Source organism: Aphelocoma coerulescens, chromosome 4A, assembly GCF_041296385.1.
Source record: "Aphelocoma coerulescens isolate FSJ_1873_10779 chromosome 4A, UR_Acoe_1.0, whole genome shotgun sequence".
NCBI lineage: Eukaryota > Metazoa > Chordata > Aves > Passeriformes > Corvidae > Aphelocoma > Aphelocoma coerulescens.
The window spans coordinates 1,074,280-1,093,213 of record NC_091018.1 but is presented as its reverse complement, the minus strand read 5'-3'; the positions used below and the strand labels follow the sequence as shown (position 1 = coordinate 1,093,213).

At 62.1% G+C, this 18,934-nt stretch overlaps 3 protein-coding genes across 6 annotated transcripts; 1 reads left to right on the top strand and 2 right to left on the bottom strand.

Annotated features, from left to right (window-relative positions):
* Window positions 1-235: 235 nt before the first annotated feature.
* On the bottom strand, window positions 236-7,743 carry SYTL4 (synaptotagmin like 4). 2 transcript variants are annotated; one of them, XM_069015014.1, is made up of 17 exons: window positions 7,730-7,743; window positions 6,518-6,665; window positions 6,162-6,377; window positions 5,522-5,631; window positions 5,255-5,366; window positions 4,986-5,093; window positions 4,621-4,735; window positions 4,423-4,513; window positions 4,129-4,232; window positions 3,933-4,019; window positions 3,400-3,578; window positions 3,107-3,209; window positions 2,091-2,252; window positions 1,553-1,658; window positions 1,060-1,159; window positions 612-820; window positions 236-502 (listed from the first exon to the last, which is right to left on the bottom strand). In XM_069015014.1, the coding sequence occupies exons 2-17, from the start codon at window positions 6,625-6,627 to the stop codon at window positions 360-362; spliced, it is 2,055 nt and encodes a 684-aa protein (XP_068871115.1). In that variant the 5' UTR covers window positions 6,628-6,665; window positions 7,730-7,743; the 3' UTR covers window positions 236-359. The 2 variants fall into 2 exon arrangements, with proteins under 2 accessions (XP_068871115.1, XP_068871114.1); XM_069015013.1 differs by lacking the exon at window positions 7,730-7,743 and adding an exon at window positions 7,445-7,503.
* A 586-nt stretch (window positions 7,744-8,329) lies between these two features.
* TRMT12 (tRNA methyltransferase 12 homolog) lies at window positions 8,330-11,370 on the bottom strand. Its single transcript, XM_069015018.1, has 7 exons — window positions 11,099-11,370; window positions 10,837-10,984; window positions 10,570-10,759; window positions 10,333-10,483; window positions 10,152-10,261; window positions 9,338-9,495; window positions 8,330-9,269 (listed from the first exon to the last, which is right to left on the bottom strand). Exons 1-7 carry the CDS (start codon window positions 11,167-11,169, stop codon window positions 8,823-8,825), a joined length of 1,275 nt encoding a protein of 424 aa, XP_068871119.1. The 5' UTR covers window positions 11,170-11,370; the 3' UTR covers window positions 8,330-8,822.
* A 70-nt stretch (window positions 11,371-11,440) lies between these two features.
* CSTF2 (cleavage stimulation factor subunit 2) lies at window positions 11,441-18,666 on the top strand. Of its 3 annotated transcripts, XM_069015015.1 has the most exons (15): window positions 11,441-11,533; window positions 11,678-11,756; window positions 12,675-12,844; window positions 13,331-13,467; window positions 13,583-13,702; window positions 13,803-13,958; window positions 14,081-14,204; window positions 14,500-14,562; window positions 15,650-15,709; window positions 16,326-16,467; window positions 16,833-16,984; window positions 17,283-17,545; window positions 17,950-18,075; window positions 18,218-18,343; window positions 18,470-18,666. In XM_069015015.1, exons 1-14 carry the CDS (start codon window positions 11,476-11,478, stop codon window positions 18,338-18,340), a joined length of 1,773 nt encoding a protein of 590 aa, XP_068871116.1. In that variant the 5' UTR covers window positions 11,441-11,475; the 3' UTR covers window positions 18,341-18,343; window positions 18,470-18,666. The 3 variants fall into 3 exon arrangements, with proteins under 3 accessions (XP_068871116.1, XP_068871117.1, XP_068871118.1); XM_069015016.1 differs by lacking the exon at window positions 15,650-15,709; XM_069015017.1 differs by lacking the exons at window positions 15,650-15,709; window positions 16,326-16,467; window positions 16,833-16,984.
* Window positions 18,667-18,934: the final 268 nt, after the last annotated feature.

The following is an 18,934-nucleotide window of genomic DNA, read 5'->3' as shown; positions in this document are numbered from 1 at the left end:
GGACTGTGTATGGGAAAGAGGGTGGAGAGGACAAGGAAAGAGCAGACTGTGAAATGGGGTGGTAGGAAAAAGAATGGGAAGAAATAAGAACACAATGACATTTCAAAGCATTTTGCCTGGGGGAGAAGAAGGGAGGGTCCACAAGGACTCCAGTTCAGCCTGAAATCTGGTACAAGGCTTATGACAAGAGAAAAACCCTTTAAACGAAGCTAGGCCAAGAAGACTTTCTGCCCAAGCCTGTTTAGAGAAGGTCATGTTTATTAAACTGTAAGAAAAAAAACCAACCCACATTTGGCAGCCCTGCCAGGCTGTGCAGCAAGCATGGCTCCCGACAGCGATGCCAGTCCTGGTGCCACAGCCTACGGCCTCAGCTTGGCCATGGTGGAGCGGAGCTGGAGTGTCCCCTCTGCCCAGGAGCCCGGATACTGGCACATCTTCTGCCACAGGTTCAGCTCCTCGCCCGTGGAGTCCATCCAGTCCACAGCCTGCCCGTTGCTCATGCCTGGGAAAAAGATGGAGAAAGTCCCTGCCGGAGCAGCCTCCTGCCCACAGCACAGCAGCCCCAGCAAGGCTGCTGGTGCCCAGAGTTTGGTGGGCCCCAGGCTCCTCACCATTGCCCACCCCCAGCCGGACACCCCCGAGGAAGTCGTTGCTGGACAGCGGCTCCCGGTCCCAGACCGTCAGCTCCAGGCAGATGTGCTGCAGGTCCTCGGGGTTGATACCATTGTAGACAAAGGTGTGGTTGTAATGAGGGTTCAGGGTCTTCTTCACCACAGGCGTCTTCCTCTTGGAGGCTTTGTTTTTGTGTGGCAGGAGGTAGCTGGGGGAAGCAGCCCCTTGGGTTAGCACAGGGGCAACTGCCTCCTGCTCTGCAGGCTGGGGCACCTCAGTACCCCAGGATCTGGTCTGGAGCCCCCTTCCTGCCTGTCCCGGCACGGCTCAGGAACAAGGACCATGACACCCTGCAAGGGGCCCTCCTCCAGGCTCCCTGGCAGCTTTGGGAATACAGCCACAGAGAGCAGTGTCTTCATCACTCCCCCACCCAGGACCCTCACTCACCCCTTGACAAAGCTGTCTGAGGTCCCCCCAGACTTGGCAGCTGTGAGGTTTTTGGCTTCTTTGATCCAGACCTGGAGTTCACCGCCGTCCCCCGTTTTACCTAGGAAAAACCGACACAGTAGAAACTAATAAAATTTAATTTCCACCACTGTAAACTTCTGGAAAGGTCCTGCTGAACACTCTTCATCCCAGAGGCAGGTGCAGAGCCCGGGCTGGCATCCCCTCTTGCCTTCTCCTGTATTGGCCCTGCCTGATGAGGCAAAGGCAGACAAAATTGCTTCATGCAGGGCCCAATGGTCGAGCCTAGTCCAGCTGCAAGGAAGCACTGGGATGGTTCAGGCAGCCTGAGGACAGCCAGGTCTGCCCTGACCCAGGGCAGCTCTGCAGGCAGAGCTGCAGAGAAGGCTGCAGTGAACCCCATCCAGAGCCAGCTGGCAGGGCCACGAGCAGGTCCTGCAAGGCTACACACTGATCCTGGAGCTTCAGCACTTACCTTTCCTGCCATTCCCAGCCCCAGGATGCTTGGCAGATGGGATGTACTTCATGGAGACAACCAGCTCCCCCTTGTACTGGTGGAGACCAGCAGCATCTGCCCCAATCTGCAAAGAGGTGAGAATTACCAACACTGCAGAGAGGCCATGGCACACACAGTGACAGCCTGGTGCGCAGCACCTCCCCAGGCTGGGACAAAGGACTTGTCTTCTCCTAGATGTGGCTGAGCTGGCACAAGTGCCTGCAAACTCTCCCCGGCATGACCAGAGTAGCCCAACTCCTTTGGGATCTTATTTTGGCTCAATCACCTGACAAGGAGGAGGGAAGCCAGGCTCATGGCAGAAGATCTGCCCTTTTTTACTACAACAGCACTGCTGTCTCCACTGGGGTTTTCATATCTCCAAATATTTGATTTGGCATAAGCCTTTTGGCAATGCTCAGCCGAGGTCTCCACACCCCTCTGCCCATTGAGGGCTATACCCCAGCAGGAGCAGGCAGAGGAGGCTGTGGGCAGCAGGGCTGGGGTGGCAGGGGCACACCTTGCCATGCAGGGGTAGGAACTCCTCCAGGTGGCTCTCGAAGTTCCAGGCATCCAGTGGGACCTCCACCTCCCCCAGGAACGTGTTGCGGCCAAAGCGATCGTGGTGCCACACTGAGAACTGCAGCGTCCTCGCAAGCAGGAGGGACTTGTTAATCTCATACTGGGGAGAGAGAGGAAAACCACTGGTGAGCAGGCAGCAGAGGGCAGGGGCAATACCATCAGCTTGGCATATACCACCAGCCACAGCTCTTGAGAATGAGAGAAGACAGGTTTGAGGAGCAATGGATGCACACAGGAGCCTGTTCATCTTTCTTTCCATGCCTGCTGAAACCTCAGAGTCCCAGGGCAGTGGTGCAGGAGCCTGTGCTCTCCCAGCAGATGGTCCTCAGAACCAGGACCCATGCCATCTGGCCATCCCACCACAAACTGAGCTCTGCCAGCCCACCAAGCCTCAGGTGGCCAGAGCACAAGACCTCAGCAAACCTGGCTGTGGGAGCCTAAAAACCAAACCACAGCTCTCACTTCCTTCTGTGCAAGAGGGTCTGGCCTCAGAGGTGCACTGCTAGGCGCAGGGAGAGTCAGCCAGCAGGAATGGTGAAGGGCAGTGCCAAGTTGTTCTGCCCTGGGGCCCAGAACTGTCTTATCTCTGCCCCTGCAGACATGTTGCTCTCTTTCCTGCCACTGTAGCCTGCCTTCAGGGGCCTGGAAGCCTTCACCATGGAAGAAAATATCCAGGGTAAGCAGGATGCCTCTGATCTGGGGAGTGCCACAGGAACCAGGGACATGTCCCGTGACACGTTCACACCTGCAGCTGTGCCTCCACCCCACCGTGGCACTGGGGCTTGGCAGCACAGCCAGAGCAGAGCTGCGAGTGGGTTTTTGCAGCTTTCAGAGTGCAGTCTCTAGACACGGGTCCTCTGCAGAGACTCCACTGCAGGGTTAGGAGCTCTACCCCCCCTTGCTTGTTCCAGCAGCATCCCCTGAGAACCTGCACCCCAACCCATCCCCACCCACCTTCAACAGCTCGTTGTACAGGGGGTTGATGGTATTGCGTTTGATGGTTGTCTTGCGTTTCCCCTGCCGGGATTTGTCAGGCAGGAGGTAGGTCTTCACATAGCTGGAGGGAGGAACACGCAGCACTTCAACAAGGTCCCCTGCACAATTAATCACCCGAGCTCCCCAGGGCAACCCCAGACCTTCTGCCTCACCAGGACCCTCCCACTTACAGCTCCCATCTCTGGTGAGCACCCCACAACCCAGCTGGGCACCACCAGTGGTGCCAGCAGCCATCACCCCCTGGCTCTCACGGGTTGGAGCGCTTCCTGCCCTCGTCCCCATAGGCCAGCTGGCGACACTCCTTTACGTGAATGAACAAGGTCTGCGTCTTCTGCTCGTAGCTCAGGGAGAAGGAGATGCCCCCGGTGACAGCCACGCTGCCGAAGTCGCCAGCCTCACTGTAAATGCTGACCATGCTGCCCAGTGTGCTCTGGAAGACATGGCAGGGCTGAGCAGGCACAGGATCACCTGACAGTCCCTGTTCATCCTCAGCAAGGCTACTCCCTGTTCCTCTTCTGCACAGCCTCATTCACCTCCCCGTGGCTGGGGATGGCCACCAAGTGCCTCCCACCCACACATGGGCTCCCTGGAACAGAGCTGAGTCTCTGCATTTTGATTCCCTTCAAGGGGAAGAAGCCCCCACACACAAGGCTCTTACCCCTTCCCTCCAGGAGCTGCCTGCCCTGCCTCCCTCCCACCCAACCCGTCGGCCCTGCCTTTCTCCATCACTTTTCCATCACTTCTCCTGCAGTGGAGCAGAGCACAGCCACGCCACAGAACTCACTGAGGAGGTGCCACTGCGCATGCTGCCCCGGGCCACCCGCTGGCGGTGGATCTCCACCAGGTTATCGATGTCCTCCTCCTCCTCCTCCTGCAAGGAGAGAGACAAGCCGCCTGTGTGGGGAGCAGTCGGGCACAGCCAGACAGATACTCGGCTCCTCCAGCTGGCAGCCATCTCCATGGCAGTCTGAGGGTCTCACCAGCTCCGTGTTGAGGCCAGGGACTGACTTGCTCCTGTCCCCCAAAGAGCCACCTTCCCCCACAAGGTCCTCAGGGCGCAGGTCGATCACCGACTTGGTGTAGTCTGCATGAGAGGTGGTGAGCGGGAGGCAGTGGCACGGAGCAGGACTGGCAGAGCCCTGCTGCTCCCTCCCGAAAGAGGCTGTTCCAGCCTCTCCCATCTGCACTGAAAGTCCATCACAGCCCAGGGAAGAGCAGCTGCCCACCCCCGGCCGTGTCAGCACCCAAACCCATGGCACCCGCGCAGCTCTCACCCGCGGGCCTCACCACCCGACGGGGGTTCTTCTTGAATATCATTTCATGCTCATCCACCAAGGTGCTGCTGCAGGTCCCCACGGTGGCATCCTGGGGAGGAAGAGTCCCTTCAGAGCAGGGCAGGGCTGGGCACCCCACAGGGCTCCCAGCCCCACGCCCCAGGACAGGGCCGAGCCTGCCGGAGCAGCGTCACACACCCGTCCATCAGAGAATGCGGTTTTGGAGCGGAGAGGGAGGGTCAGGCTGGAGGAGGCAGGTCCTGCTGGCACAGCAACCTGTTTTCCAGGGATGGCTCTCTCCAGGGAGTTCCTCCTGTGGCGGAAACAAAGGTCTGTCCCAGACCACAAGCACAGCTGGCAGAGCAGGTGCTGGCCAGGAAGTGCCACTTGAGCTGCCTGTAGCAGCCAGGGAGCAGAGGACCTGCCTGCCCAGGGACAGGCTTCAGCCCAGCCAGAGGAGCCAGCTTCCCCTCACCAGACCGAGAAAAACACATTTCAAATGAAGCTCCTCATCCTCTGCCAGCCAGTCTTGCCAAGGACAACCCACCCCAGGAGCCTCTCACCTGCCCCCCACATCAGCAGGACTAGGTCTGTAGCCATCCAGGCTCATGTTTTCCATGGACTCTGTGTCGCTTTTGCCATCCCGAGGGTCTGAGGCATCTGGAAACAAACTGCAGACAAGCAAAACCACAGGTATGTCCTGTTTGGCAAGGAGGTCGGTCTGAGAGAGCTTCTGTGCCACCGATGATCTGCACGGTGCGGCAGATTCCTCTCAAACCTGCAGCAGATAAGAGCTGGTGCCTGGAGCATGGGGGACAGCAGAGATTCTTACCTGGACCCCTCCCGGGGTGCAGGGGGGCTGGGCTGCCGAACTGCAGAGCTTTTAGGCTCACTGAGCTGGGCTTTCTGTAGGAGGGTTTGTCCCACAGTCTCTCTTTTGTTGGCTGGAAGGAGAGAGGCATCAGGAGGAACACTGCTCCAAGCTCACTGCCTGGAGCAGGAGTTGCTCCCATCCACACTGGACAGAGGTGCACTGGGGAAAGCTGGAGCATCCCAGATGGCTGGGCTGTGGGAGAAGGCATTGCTATGGCAACCCTACCTGTTGGTCTGTGCCGCAGGGACAGCCGTACCATGTCGCTGCCCAAGTGGTTGGCAAAGCGGTTCACCCTCTGGTCATAGAACCAGTCGCCCGTTGTCTTCTTCAGCTCACTGCAGGGCAGGGGATGGTGGGGGCAGTCAGGGGCAGTGGGGGCTGTCCCCTGCCCCAACCCACCCTCGGTGCTGCCACAACCCAAGGAGAACACAGATGCAGTGGGCAAAATTAGCAGGTGACTGGGCAGAGACAATTCACTGGGTAGTGGACAGGCCTAGCTACATCCTCAGCAAACACAGGAGTAAGACAAGTTTTGTAGGACAGAAGAGGCCAGAAGGGAGGAAACCTGGGATGTTTGAAACACAGGCTGTGCAAGGGGCACAGGGGGATGCTGCAGTCAAGTCAGGGGGTGAAGGGGCAGGGTGGACATGAGGGAGACACAAGAGCAGGGTATGACCCATTTCTCCATCACCTAAACATGGGAACCCTCTCCAGGAGTGATGGCAGAGTGAGCTGCCCTGCACTGGAGAGGACTAGCCGGGCTAGGAAGGGCTGGCCATGGGGCATCCAGCTGAGGCAACTGAGGAGAGGAAGGGGACTGAAGGCATGTACAGAAGGTGCCTGCCACCTGTCCCCGGCTACTCACGCCTCCTTGGTGCAGACTTTGCAGCGCCAGGAGCTATTGGGGCTGTAGGAACGGCAGTCCCGACACACCAAGTGGTTGCAGCCCCGGCAAGTGTTGGCCTTGGGGCTGACGCGGCCCAGGCTCTGCTGGCAGCGGGCACACGTCCTCTCGCTGTAGCGCTGGCTGCCCCGCTTGGCTCCCTTGCGCCGGATCTCCAGCAGCTCATTCTTCAGGCGCCTGCTCAGACCCGACACCAGGAGCTGTCAGAGCCGCCCCGGGACCCCGGGGGACCCCCGCCATCCCCACTCTCACTCATCCACCCGCTTCCAGAGCGGAGCAGGGAACAAGCTCCTGCCCAGCCCCAGCCGCGCTCGCACCTGATCCTCCTCTCCTCTGCTTTGCGGAGCTCCTCGTCGCGCTGCAGGACCTGCAGGATCAGATCTCTCTCCACGTCCGACAGGAAGGACAGATCCACAGCCTCCGACATCGCTCCACCCGGGATGGCTGGCCCTCACCAGATGCCAGCTAGGGACATGCGAGCTGCTGAGCCCGGGTCCCGCCCCGCGAGATGCCCCGTGCCCGTTCCCGGGGCTGGACCGGATCGCGGCACCCAGGACATCGGCCCGCCCGCCGCCTCCACCGCCCTGCCCCGGGCTGCGCTCGGGCCGCCTGCCAGCCCCGCCGTCCCGGTGACCTCAGCCGGCTCCGTGGGACCGGGCTGACGCCCAGCACCCGCGGGCAGCCCCGGCAGGAAGGAGCCGCCCCGGGCTGCCCCTCCCACGAACGCACCGGGGCTCGGAGCTGCCCGACCCCGAGGAGCCGCCGGGAGCGGACACGCACCAGGACCCGCGGTAGGGACAGGATCCGGCTCGGAGGCGGCGGCACCGAGACCCGGGTGGCTGCGGCCGCTCCAGCCTCGACAGAGCCGGAGCATCTGCTCGGGGGCTGCAGCCGCTCCCCGCCCGGGTCGGCGGAACCGGCGGGAGGGCCCTTCCCGTCCCCGCAGCCGCGCCCCGGCGTCCCTCGGGGAAGAGGGGCTGGCGGGACGGAACCCCGGCTCCTCTCCGTCGGGGAAAGGGGGGGCCGGGGCCGGCGGCACCGCGTTCTCAGCGCGGCCACCGGGGCTGGGACCTGCCCCCACCCTGGGACACCGCGGCTCGACCCCCCGACAGCAGAGGGACAGCTGGCTCCCCCCGATTCCCCACCAGCCGAGGGATCCCCGTCCTCCCCCGTCCGCGGAGGAGCCCTCGGTACCCCCGGCCCCGCCGGCGGAGCGACCCCCGGTCCCACGATCCTGCCGGTACCTGCAGCGGCTCCGGCCGGCGCCTCCCGGCAGCGGGAGGGGGGCCGGGACGGGAGGGCGGTGCCGGTGCCTTAAAGGAGCCGCGCCCGCCGCACCTGCGGCACCGCCGGGGCTGCCCGTGCGGGAGGCGGTGCCCGCTCCCTCCGTCCCCTTTCCCCGGCCGGTCCCCCCGGCAGAGCTGCGGCTCCAGCCCCGCTTTCCCCCCGCTCGGCAGGGCGGGGCCCGGTGCCCCATGGCCCTGACTGGGTGGGCAGCTTCTCCCGCAGAGCACAGAGCGCACCCGCACCCGAACTGCGGGGGACCCCCGGGATGCCCAAGGGGGAGCCCCAGGGGCGCGGCCGTGGTGTCCTCCCGCCGCAAGGCTTCAGCCGCTGCCCTTGTCCTTCACAGCAGAGATACGGTCCCCGCAAGGCGCCTCGCCCCTGCCCGCAGCAGCACAGGCACCACGGGAACTCGGAGCACACGCGGCTGGACGAGGCGTGGGGCTCCACCCGTGGGGAGGTGGTTTCTCGCCATGCAGGACAGCGGGGGAGGCCACCTGGGTGCAGCCCAAGGCAAACGAGAGGACGCGGCTCTGCCCAGACTTTCAGCCGCACCCCAGGGACGGGAGAGCCAGAGGCTTCTAGCCCTGTGGGAAGCGATGGGACACTGACACAGTGGAAAAAACCACGGAGACATCAAAGGGCCAGCGGGAGCTCCCTCATGGGGCTCCACCGAGGGTACACACGCAATAAATACGTAGAGAGCTTTGGGGTTGCAGGCAGACGATGCCCCAGAGGCTTTGCTCCCTGAGCCCCTCCACACACCACCCTAGGACCCAAAGACCCCAGGCCAGACCCCCACGCTTGCACCAGTGTTCACGTTTTAACTGGACACCAACAAGAGGTAGTGAGAAACATCCTTATTTCTGTAAAAAAGATACAAGGAAAACGAGATGAACAGACTTGTTTCCAGTACATTAAAAAAGCATGCTGGTAAATACAAGCACAAAGCTTTGTCCCTGACCTGCTGAAATGAACCCAGCAGGAACCCAAGGCTTCTCAGCCCTGTGGCTCTCTCCTGTGTGAAAATGGGGCTGAAGGTGCTACCACATGTCCAAGATCTGGGCAGCGACTGGCACAGCCAGGGCAGAACACTGGCACTCTGAACCCCAGCTCGCTCCATCCTTGTCTGGATCCTGAAGGGATCTGCCATGGGAGCACAACCCTGGATGCCCTGGGCATGGCGAGGCACTGTTGGGCAGTGCTGCCACCTGGGAACTAGGGGACACAAGGCACATCCAGGCGGGCAGCAGGACACTGCTGGTAGCATCTCCCTGCCCCTGGTACTTGATACCACCCTTCCATGGGAGCTGGAGCCCCAGCAGTGCCCATGCCCACCTATACAGGCAGCACTGGCCGGCACTCAAGGTCCAGCACGAGGTGCTGCACGTGTGGTGCGTAGGACTTCACTGCCTCGATGTGCAGGATGCTGGTGCGCCACGGCCGCCCATGCAGCTCTGCCAGCAGCCCCTGGATCCGTGTGGCCGTGGCTTCAGCCCACCTCCGCCACTCGGGTCTGAGCCTGGCCCCCAGCATCTCCTTCCCACCATCCTCTGTTGGGTGCTGTGCCTCTCCCCCAGAGCCAGTTGCCTCTGGAGAGCCCCGCTCAGCCGGCGGGGCCGGGGTCTGCGGCGGGGCAGGCGCGGGGGGAGTCTCCACATTGTGGTGGATGTGGAGAACCCCACCCGTGTCCTTCTTCAGGACGCGGCAGGCCACCGGCCAGCCTCCCTCCGAGCTGGGAATCAGCCCCAGGTTCACCCTGTCTGCAACGTCCCGCAGCTCCAGCTGGGAGAGGAGAGGAGGTGAGGGGATGCCAGCAGGGAGAGGGTCCGCGGCCAGGCGGCAGCGCTCACCTGCCGGCTGTCCCCAGCGTGGATGTGGCAGCGATCTTGCACCCCGTTCAGCACCAGGGTCCTGTGCAGGGCCTCCACGGCGTGGCTGTTCCACTCACAGGCATGGACGAAGGCGGCTCCCGCGTGAACCAGGAATGGCAGCGTGAAATAGCCGATGCCTGCGGGCAGGAGGTGGCAGTGGCTGAGGGCAGGGACCTGCCAGAGATCCACACTTCTCCCTGAGGGCAGGGCAGGATGTAAATTGCCTCCCTGGCTCTCCAAGTCTGCTTTGCTCTGGATTGGAAGAAGCCCAAACACTGGAAAAATGGACATTTATCCCTCCCTCTTCTTCAAAAGCAAAATCTCTTGAAAAAAGTTTAGAGGGGCTTATCTTACCTTCTATCTTTGGCCATCAGGTTGAGACCTGCCCTGCTCTGCAGAAGTGTCCAGATTACCATTTATTTTAATTAATCCAGAGCAGTTTTGTGGGTGCCATGTCCTTTCAGTGTGGCACAAATTGGAAGCACTAACTTCCTTAAGCACAAACAGTGGCAAATCTTTCCTCTGGATCCAAGTGATTCCCGAAACCAGCACCAGGTACAGAACACGGCTCTGCAGAACCTGAGTGCAGGACATCCTAAGTGTCCAAAGGCCACAGGGACACAGGAGGGACAGCAGTGCCAGGACAGTTGAAGGGCTCACAGACAAGACAAGAGCTCAGTATTTTTCATTCCAGGCTGCAAATGACATTTCATGTCTACCTGGATGCCATCAGCACCTGCGCCACTGCTCTCTGCCAGCCCATCCTGCCCGACCCCTCCTCCGTCCCCGTTACCTGCGTAGAGATCCACCAGGACCTCCCCGGAGCAGGGCAGTGAGGCCACACGCAGCTTCTCTGTGATGTTGCCCGGGGAGAACATGCACTTGGTCACGTCAAAGGTGTACCTGGAAGACCCCGCCGAGATGGTGAGGGCAGTCCCTTCCCAGACCAGCCGCATCCTGCGGCTCCTGCCTACCTGATCCCGTTGTCCACGTGCTCCACCCAGCCATCCTGGCCCAGCAGCAGGGTTACGCTGGGGGTCCGGAACCCATCCGGCATCACCCGTCCTTTCCTGGCCACCCGCCGGGCCCCCAAAGCCGAGGCGACCGTCTCCCAGAGCGCCGAGCCTGCAACGCAGCCGTCCCGGCAGAGTTGGGAAATGCGGGCAGCCCCGCGGGCAGGACCGGGGCAGGCAGACCCTGCTCTCCCTCACCCAGCCGCTCCCACGGCGCAGCCTTGAAGCTGTCCTCGCTCAGCAGCACCAGGTCCCCGTGCCTCTGCCAGGCGTGGGGCACATCCCGCTCCAGCTCCTCCGACCAGGTTCCGCCCAGCAGCCGCCGCAGCTCATCCCGCAGCTTCTGGGCAGGCGTCCGGCGGCGGGCGGCCCTGGAGGGGACAGGGGCCTGCAGGAGGGACGTGGCACGCGGGGCTGAGAGCCCACCGCCCCACACAGCGCTCGGGCCAAGAGAGCTCTCCCAACCTGGATCCAGACCCGCTCACAGGGCACCTCCGGGGGCAGGCGGAGCCGGGAGAGCTTCTCCTCCAGCACAGGCAGCGCCACACGGCGCCCCGGCCCCTGCTGCAGCTGGTAACGCCCGTCCAAGAGCTGCTCCTCTTCCAGGCATTCCCTGCACGGGGAATGCAAGACACGGTCAGACCCTCCTGGTGCAGGGCTGGCCCTGTGACCCTCCTGCCGGAGCAGCACAGGGCTCCCATTCCCCCTCGTTGCCGGTGCCCCTCACCTGAGGCGCTGGGCGAACCTCCGCTCTGTGGCCAGCGCAGGGACAGCCCCGGGGACGTCCGTGGCTTCCATCCTGCCAAGCCCCAGGCGGTGTCAGGCTCGCCAGGGACTGTGCCTCGGGGCCGGTGCCCGAAGCTGCATCCCGGGGGCCGCGGGGCTGCCCGGAGGCCGGCTCCTCGGTGCCGGGGGGATCCCCCGGGCCGCACCCGCCCCCCGTTCCCGGCTCCCGGCGAGTCCCGGCCGCCCGCCCCCCGCCGCTGCCGGCCCGCGTTTCCCGCCGGAGCGCTTTCTGAGAGCGCCGCTGCCATGTTTGTTGCGGGCGCGGGCGGAAGCGGGGGGCCGGTTGGTGCGCGGACCGGAAGCGGCGCGGGCGGCGCGATGGCGGGGCTGTCGGTGCGGGACCCCGCCGTGGATCGGTCCCTGCGCTCCGTGTTCGGTGAGGCCGCGGGGCCGGGGCCGCGACCTGGGCAGGGAAAGGGGCAGGGAGGGTAGGGGCAAGCGGGGGGCCGGCGGGTTTGCCCCCCTCGCCGTCGGGGCCCGCACCCGCCGCGCTGACCGGCGGCACCGTCTGTCTCCGCAGTGGGGAACATCCCGTATGAGGCCACGGAGGAACAGCTGAAGGACATTTTCTCGGAGGTTGGGCCCGTGGTCAGCTTTAGGTGAGAGCGGCCGCCGGCCTCCCCCGGGTCCCCCTGCTCGGCCCAGACCGAGCCTCGCGGGCTCTGCGGAGCCGGCCTGGGAACCGTGGAGTCGTGAATCCTTAACGTTGGGAAAGACTTCTAAAAGCATTCAGCCCAACCGCTCCCTCAGCACTGCCAAGCCCACCGTGTCTCCAAGTGCCACATGCACGCACCTTTTGAGCGCTTCCAGGGATGGTGACTCCACCACTGCCTTGGGCTGCCTGTTCTAATGCTTGACAATCGCTTTGGCGACGGAATTTTGCCTAATATCCCATCTAAATCTCCCCGGGCCCCCCTCGAGGCTGTTTCCTCACACAGAGCAGCACAGCATTTGCGGGGCTTGTGAGGCTGTGGCAGCTGTGCTCAGGGCAGAGGACGGAGTGGCTGTGCCAGGGTCAGCCGGAGATGGAGCACAGTGTCCCGTGCACAGCAGATGGACGTGGGCACGCAGTCCTGGGCTGGAGGAGCTGCCCTGCTGTGGCTGATAAGTGCTCAGGTCCTGGTCAGGCCCTGTGCTCCTCACTCCCATCCCAGTGCCTCTCAGGGGTGTTTCCCAGGCTTGGCACCAGGCCCTGGAGAGCTCTCAGTTAAGGGTTTGGGAGGTGCAGGAGCAGCCGGTCCCAGGAGCTGCCTGGTGGGGTGAAGGGAGGCACAGAGCTGGCACTGGTGGGCTTCCTGCACACCGCAGCTTCGTGCTCTGTGCCAGGAGCCAGGAGGCCCTTCGGCTGTGCCTTGGGCCCGACTGCTGTGTGCCTTGGCCTGACTCCGGAGCCTTCGCTCTGCTCCCGGCGCTCCTGCGGCCGTGTCCCAGTGTCCGCTCTGGAGCTGTGGGAGCCGTGGGCACAGCTGGACGCCCACGCCGCCCTCAGCAGCGCTGTCGCTCTCGTCGCCGTGCAGGCTGGTGTACGACAGGGAGACGGGCAAGCCCAAGGGCTATGGCTTCTGCGAGTACCAGGACCAGGAGACGGCGCTCAGCGCCATGCGGAACCTCAACGGGCGCGAGTTCAGCGGGAGGGCCCTGCGCGTCGACAACGCCGCCAGCGAGAAGAACAAGGAGGAGCTCAAGAGTGAGTTGGGATTTTGGGCTGTCACGCTGGGCCCGGCCTTGGCAGTGCTGCAGGGCACGTCTCTTCTGCCCGACTGGTGCAGCTGACCTGCTCTAAGAGGTGTTGCGAGTAGTTCCCAGAGGGATGCATGGGCTCAGCTCTGTGTTTTTGCTCCCAGATGATCACAGAATCACAGAATTATTTAGGTTGGCAAAGATTTCTAAAGATCATGGTCCAGCCTTTGACCAAACATCACTGCGTCAGCTAGACTGGAGCACTAAATGCCATGTCCAGTCTTCACTTAAACAGTTCCAGGGACAGTGAATCCACAACCTTCCTGAGCAGTTTGTTCCAATGCCTAACCACCCCTTCTCTGAAGAAATTCCTCCTAACATCTCCCTGAGTTCAGTGCCTCCTTTTCCCCCTGACGGGCTGGTGCTCCCCTCCCAATGAGCCCGTTGCCTGCGCTGTTCGTGTTGCAGTACAAAGTCACCAACTCTATTGCAGGCTTGGGCACGGGTGCACCTATCATAGAGTCACCCTATGGGGACCCTGTCAACCCAGAGGATGCCCCCGAGTCCATCAGCCGGGCAGTGGCCAGCCTGCCACCCGAGCAGATGTTTGAGCTGATGAAGCAGATGAAGGTGAGTGCAGGAGGGCCATGCTCCCTATGTGAGCACAGCTCCTACTGCCACTGCCTGCCCCCTCCCAGCCCCTGTCACACCTTGTCAGAGCTCTGATCAGTGCCTGTCTTCTCAGCTTTGTGTCCAGAACAGCCCCCAGGAAGCCAGGAACATGCTGCTTCAGAACCCCCAGCTGGCTTATGCACTGCTGCAGGCCCAGGTGGTCATGAGGATTGTCGACCCGGAGATCGCGCTGGTTTGTCCCTTGCTGCTCATCCGGGGTTGGGAGGATATTGGTGGTAGCCTTTGTGGAGTGGGAGTGGAAAAGAACTTCTTTCTCCTTCTTCCTCCCCTAGAAAATCCTGCATCGCCAGACCAGCGTTCCTCCTCTGATCCCAGGCAACCAGCAGCCAGTGCCAGGGCCAGGACCTGGGCCGGGACCGGGGCCTGGGCCAGGGCCCAACGCGCAGCTGAACCCACAGAACACCCCCTCATCCCAGCCACAGCCCATAGTAAGAGCTTGCACGACACATGAGCTGTGCAGGAGAGATGGGCAGTGCCAGCTCCAGCTCTCCCAGCTGGGGACGTGCCCAGGTTTTGGTGTGTCTCTGAGATCCAGTGTCTCTCCGGGCAGGGCGGAATGCATGTCAACGGCGCTCCTCCTCTGATGCAGCCACCCATGCAGGGGGGGGTGCCAGCCCCAGGACAGATGGCAGCCCCTGTGCAGGGCCCAGGCCCTGGCCCCATGGCTCCAGGAGGTGAGTTTGGGCCGAGCTGCCCCACCCATGTGCACACGGGTCCTGCAGACACCCACCTCCCTCTGCCTTCCCCCTCACCAGAGGGCTCGTAACCCTGTACTGTACATTGTGGTTGTGCTGCTGCCAGAGGTGGGCTGCAAAGTTGGATTATCCCTGGGGGGAGCCAACACCAAGGGAATAAACCTCCAGATGCCCCCCCAGGAGCTGGGAGTGAGAAGGTATTTGGGGCCAGAGGAATGGGTTAGTCATCAGGGACGGCTGAGGAAGGGTCTGATCTCTGCCTGTCCCCTCTCAGGTGGGATGCAGCCACAGGTTGGGATGCCAGGTGCAGGGCCCGTCCCCTTGGAGCGCGGACAAGGTAAAACAGACGCGTGTAGTGCTGTGTGTGGTGTGAGCCTCGCTCCAGTGAGCAGTGCTGTGCCCCAGCTGTCTGCAGCCTGGCTGTGCCTGGCCCCAGGGCTGTGCCCGGCTGTGTTCACTGAGGCACAAGGCTGTGGTAGCAGCTCTCTGGCTCCCAGGACTCAGCCCATGCCGCTATTGGCTCCCAGCTTGTTCTGCGCCGTGTTGTGCAGTCGAGCCCTGGAAGCCAGGGGCTTCAAGCGGGATGTGCCTGTTTTCCACCTCTACGAGCCCGTGTCTGTCCCTGTGCTTGTGCGGGCAGGCAGAGCTTGCTCTTCTCTGGTCCGTGTGCTGCTCCGCTGCTGCCTGGGTGCTGGGAAGCGGCTGGTGCGGCCGCCGTGTCCTCCCGCGCCGTGCCCAGCAGAGGGAGCGGGCTCTCCGTTTTGGCTTGAGGCTTGGCAGGGACTCTCCCGGAGAGTGACGCTCGGCTTTCCCTCCGCAGGCACGGTCTGTACGGCCCAGCCCTGGGGCCCGGTTCCTTACGCTTCACGTGGTGCCATACATAGGTTAGCATGGCCCAGGTGTTCCTGTTCTCCCAGGAACAACACGTGCACACACCTGTCACCTCTGTTGCCTTGACTCGTATCCTAGGCCTTGTTTCAGAAACATGGCAAACCTAGTCTGAGATCCTTCGGCCTTAGGGGCAGCCGACTCTCATTTTCTTTGGGGGGGGCACTGTCTTCCTGAAAGCAACCTGATAGTTCTTGGCACCCAAAAAGTTTTGGAGAGCAGAAGCTGGATGTGCATTGTGGGGCCAGCGTGGCCCCACAGAATGCCGTGTCTCTCGGCAGGATGTCTTCTCTCCCTGCCTCTCTCCCTGAGTGAGGGAAGGACTGTGCCACGCTGGCTGTCCTGCCTGTGGTGGCAAAGGTGGTGTTAATGGAAGAGGTTGATCAAGTCAGACTTGCAACATCTTCTCTGTAGGTTTTCCAGGGGACTTCAGGGAGCTGATCCTGCAGGCAGCACTGTCCCCAAAGCCGGTGCATGCATGCATACACTATTCACGTGTATTCTGCTCTTTCCCTCTTTTCCTGCTGCTTGCCCAGGGAACCTGCAGCTCTCGCCCGTGGGACCTGCCAGGCCTGCGTCTATCGAACGCGTTCAAGGTACCCCGGCACCCGCCAGCTCCCTCTTCCCATGGAGCTCGTTGTGCAGTGTGCAGAGAGCAGCCTTCACCCCGCTGTTCTCAGGGCCAGGGACTGGCATGTCACTCCTTGTAGCCTGATGGCAATAAGAGGAGGTGGAGGAGGCAGGATTTCCTCTAGGGCTACGGGAGAGAACAGGCTAGAACCATGCACGGAGCCTCCAGTGGAAAAGGAGAGCCTGTTTGGAAAGGGCTTTTGCCTAAGATCCAGCCCCCTTTGACACTGCACTTCCAGGAGCCTTCCAGGTCTTGCTTTGCTCCTGGCCCCACGTCAGCACGGTGTTGATGCCCACACTTGTAGGGATTGCCATGGGGGCAACCCATTGCTTGATTTGGCCCCTGCTACCATAAGGAACATGAGATAAAACCACGGAGGAAAAAGAGAGGAATAAAACTGGCAGCCAGGGAAGGGGCTTTGGTGCACTCCAGCCTCGGGTGTGGGGCTGTGTCCCCGGCAGACAGCACAGCTCAGGGGAGCAGCATGGCTGCCCCACACCCGGCCCGACAGCGCCGGGGACAGTCTTGGCACGGCACTGGTCATGCAGATCCTCACGAGTTCTTGTGTGTCTCTCTGGCAGTGCCCATGCCAGACCCGAGGGCCCCTATGCAGCGTGGACCTCTACCTGCTAGTGGCCCGCCGCCCCGAGGCCTTTTGGGAGATGCCCCGAATGACCCTCGCGGAGGGACCCTGCTCTCAGTCACTGGAGAAGTGGAGCCCAGGTGAGGGGAGAGGGAAGGAGAGGAGCCCTTGGCACTGTCCCCTGCCCAAGGGTAGCCTCTCGCTGAGGACAGGGATGGCACCAGCCTTCCGGGAGTCACTGCTGCCTGGTCGGAGGCCTGTGTGCTGCCAACCGCGGGGGCCGGCCCATTTCCCCGGGGAAGGGATATCCCCGGGGTGATGGCACCTGCCCTGCAGCATGGGGCCACCAGCACCCATCCCTGTGCCAGCCTCACCCTCCTCCCCTGCGGCCGGCTTCGGGGGCAATCCCAGCGCTCTGCCCAGACCGTGCCAAGCCAGTGTCTGATTCACACTCTCTCGCTTTTTCTCCTCCTCCTGCTTTGCTCTCCTCGTCTCTCTGCGTCAGAGGTTACCTTGGGCCGCCCCACCAGGGAGCCCCTATGCACCATATGCCTGGTCATGACAGCCGTGGCCCCCCCCATGAGATGAGGGGGGGACCCATGGGAGAACCCCGACCACTGATGGGAGAGCCGCGGGGGCCCTTGATGGATGCTCGAGGTGAGAGAGGGGGCATGAAATACTGGGTGGCTTGGATTGTGCAGGCAAGAAGTCAGAGTGGAGCCGGCTGCCCCGACCCAAGGCATAGGAAGGGGGTTTGGGCAGTGAAATGACTGACTCCAGGCGAGGAGGGACAGTCACAGAGTGCAAGGGACTTTCTCCAGGCATGTCTCCTCTGCCCCCCGCCCTGCACCTTTTGGGTGCTTGCTAGCCCCCAGACAAAAGAGGCAGCGGGCTCACTCCCACACTCCCTGCAGCACTGCTTCCTTCAGGAGCTTACCTTGTCTTTCCTCCGCAGTCGGAAGAGATCCCCGAGGGCTGGAGCCACGAGGACTGGAGCCGCGCGGGCTGGAGCCCCGGGTGATGGAGGCGCGAGCACTGGAGGCGCGAGGCCTGGAGCCGCGAGTGCTGGAAGCCAGGGCCATGGAGGCCAGGGTCCTGGAGCCCCGGGGCCTGGAGCCTCGTGGGCCCGGTCCCAACCCGCGTGGCCCAATGCCTGGTGGGATACAGGGTCCTGGGCCACTTAACATGGGAGCCAGTGGCCCGCAGGGGCCCCGCCAGGTACACACGTCTCTGCTCAGCCAGTTGGGCACCGACGGCATCCTGTAGGCTGGGGCTGGGTGGGGGGGTGTCCCACAGAGCAGCAGCTCTGGGAAGCACCAGGCTTTGGTCACTGGCTCTGAGGGGTCTGGGCATCTGTCCCATTTCCCCAGGCACTGCCCATCAGCTGGGGACAGGACAAGGCTCAGGCCTCTCTCCACCTCTTCCTGAGGTGCAGGAAGGAGCACAGGAGTTGGAGGGAGAGGAGAGCACGTAAAAGGCACTCTCTCGGTGCTCAGGCATTTTCAAGCTGTCCGTGAGGGCATCCATGAGGGCATCCATCTGATCATCTGCTTTACCTTCCTGGATTTGTATGGCTGAGTCCAGAGACCCCTCAGTCCTTAACCCCTCTTTTACTCCCATAGGTTCCTAACATGGCTGGGGCAGGCATGCAGGGAGGAGGCATTCCTGGCGCAGGAGTCCAAGGAGCTGGTCAGCCTGGAGGCTTTAGCCCTGGACAGAGCCAGGTCACCCCACAGGATCACGAGAAGGTGAGAAAACAAAAGAGAAAGGGTGAGACAGCAGGAGCAGCACTTCCTGTGTGCCTTTCTGTGGTGGGGTCAGCCCCTCCCTGGCTCTGGTATGCTGTGGCTGCTCTGGCAGGGCATGTCTCTGACCCCTCTTTCCCCACAGGCAGCACTGATCATGCAGGTCCTGCAGCTGACAGCGGACCAGATCGCCATGCTGCCCCCAGAACAGCGGCAGAGCATCCTCATTCTGAAGGAGCAAATCCAGAAATCCACAGGGGCACCCTGACAGGTGACCTCCTTTAACCCAGTCTCACCCTGTGCCTGTTCCCCTCCAGTAAATCAGAGCTGCCCAGGATGGGACTCTGCCCTGCTTCCCTCTGTGCCAGGCTCACCTTCCTCCCCTTCTTTCTGGCAGGCACATGATGGAGATGCCATGTGCCTGGATAGAGGTGATGCTCCATGGCAGCTGCTTCCCATTGCTACTTGAGCTGATGCTGCATTTTGGGAGAGGTTGTGTCACCCTCAAGAGGTTTTTCCTTCCAGTTCATCCTTTTGTTTTTCTGTGTATATTTTATGATGTTTGAAATAAAGTGGGAGGAGGGTTTGAGTAAATCCATGTCTCTGGCTGCCTTGTTTGGTCTCTCATGGAGGCCAGGGTGGGATTGTTGGCTTCTGGGAGCAGTGTGGCCTGGCTCCACTCTTGTCCAAACAACTTGCCATCCTCCCTCCTTCCCACACCAGGGCAAGAACTAGTCATGAAGTTTCTTGTGCCGTGCTGTTTACAGGGGTGTAGGGGAAGGGCAGGACAGCAAGCTTGGCTTTCTGTCCCTGCTGGCGGGGCAGGAAGGGCTCTGTATCCAATTGCAGGATCACTTATCAC

Excerpts from the sequence above, each read along its gene's own strand:
- SYTL4 (XM_069015014.1), bottom strand. The coding sequence starts at position 6,627 with ATGTCGGAGGCTGTGGATCTGTCCTTCCTGTCGGACGTGGAGAGAGAT. Across the intron at positions 5,094-5,254 it reads GCACCCCGGGAGGGGTCCAG|TTTGTTTCCAGATGCCTCAG; the intron begins GTAAGAATCTCT and ends GCTTGTCTGCAG. Across the intron at positions 1,160-1,552 it reads GGCTGGGAATGGCAGGAAAG|GTAAAACGGGGGACGGCGGT; the intron begins GTAAGTGCTGAA and ends GGTTTTTCCTAG.
- TRMT12 (XM_069015018.1), bottom strand. The coding sequence starts at position 11,169 with ATGGAAGCCACGGACGTCCCCGGGGCTGTCCCTGCGCTGGCCACAGAG. Across the intron at positions 9,496-10,151 it reads CCTGGTGGATCTCTACGCAG|GCATCGGCTATTTCACGCTG; the intron begins GTAACGGGGACG and ends TCCTGCCCGCAG. Across the intron at positions 9,270-9,337 it reads ACGCTGGGGACAGCCGGCAG|CTGGAGCTGCGGGACGTTGC; the intron begins GTGAGCGCTGCC and ends CTCCTCTCCCAG.
- CSTF2 (XM_069015015.1), top strand. The coding sequence starts at position 11,476 with ATGGCGGGGCTGTCGGTGCGGGACCCCGCCGTGGATCGGTCCCTGCGC. Across the intron at positions 13,468-13,582 it reads AGCTGATGAAGCAGATGAAG|CTTTGTGTCCAGAACAGCCC; the intron begins GTGAGTGCAGGA and ends CTGTCTTCTCAG. Across the intron at positions 17,546-17,949 it reads GCCCGCAGGGGCCCCGCCAG|GTTCCTAACATGGCTGGGGC; the intron begins GTACACACGTCT and ends TTACTCCCATAG.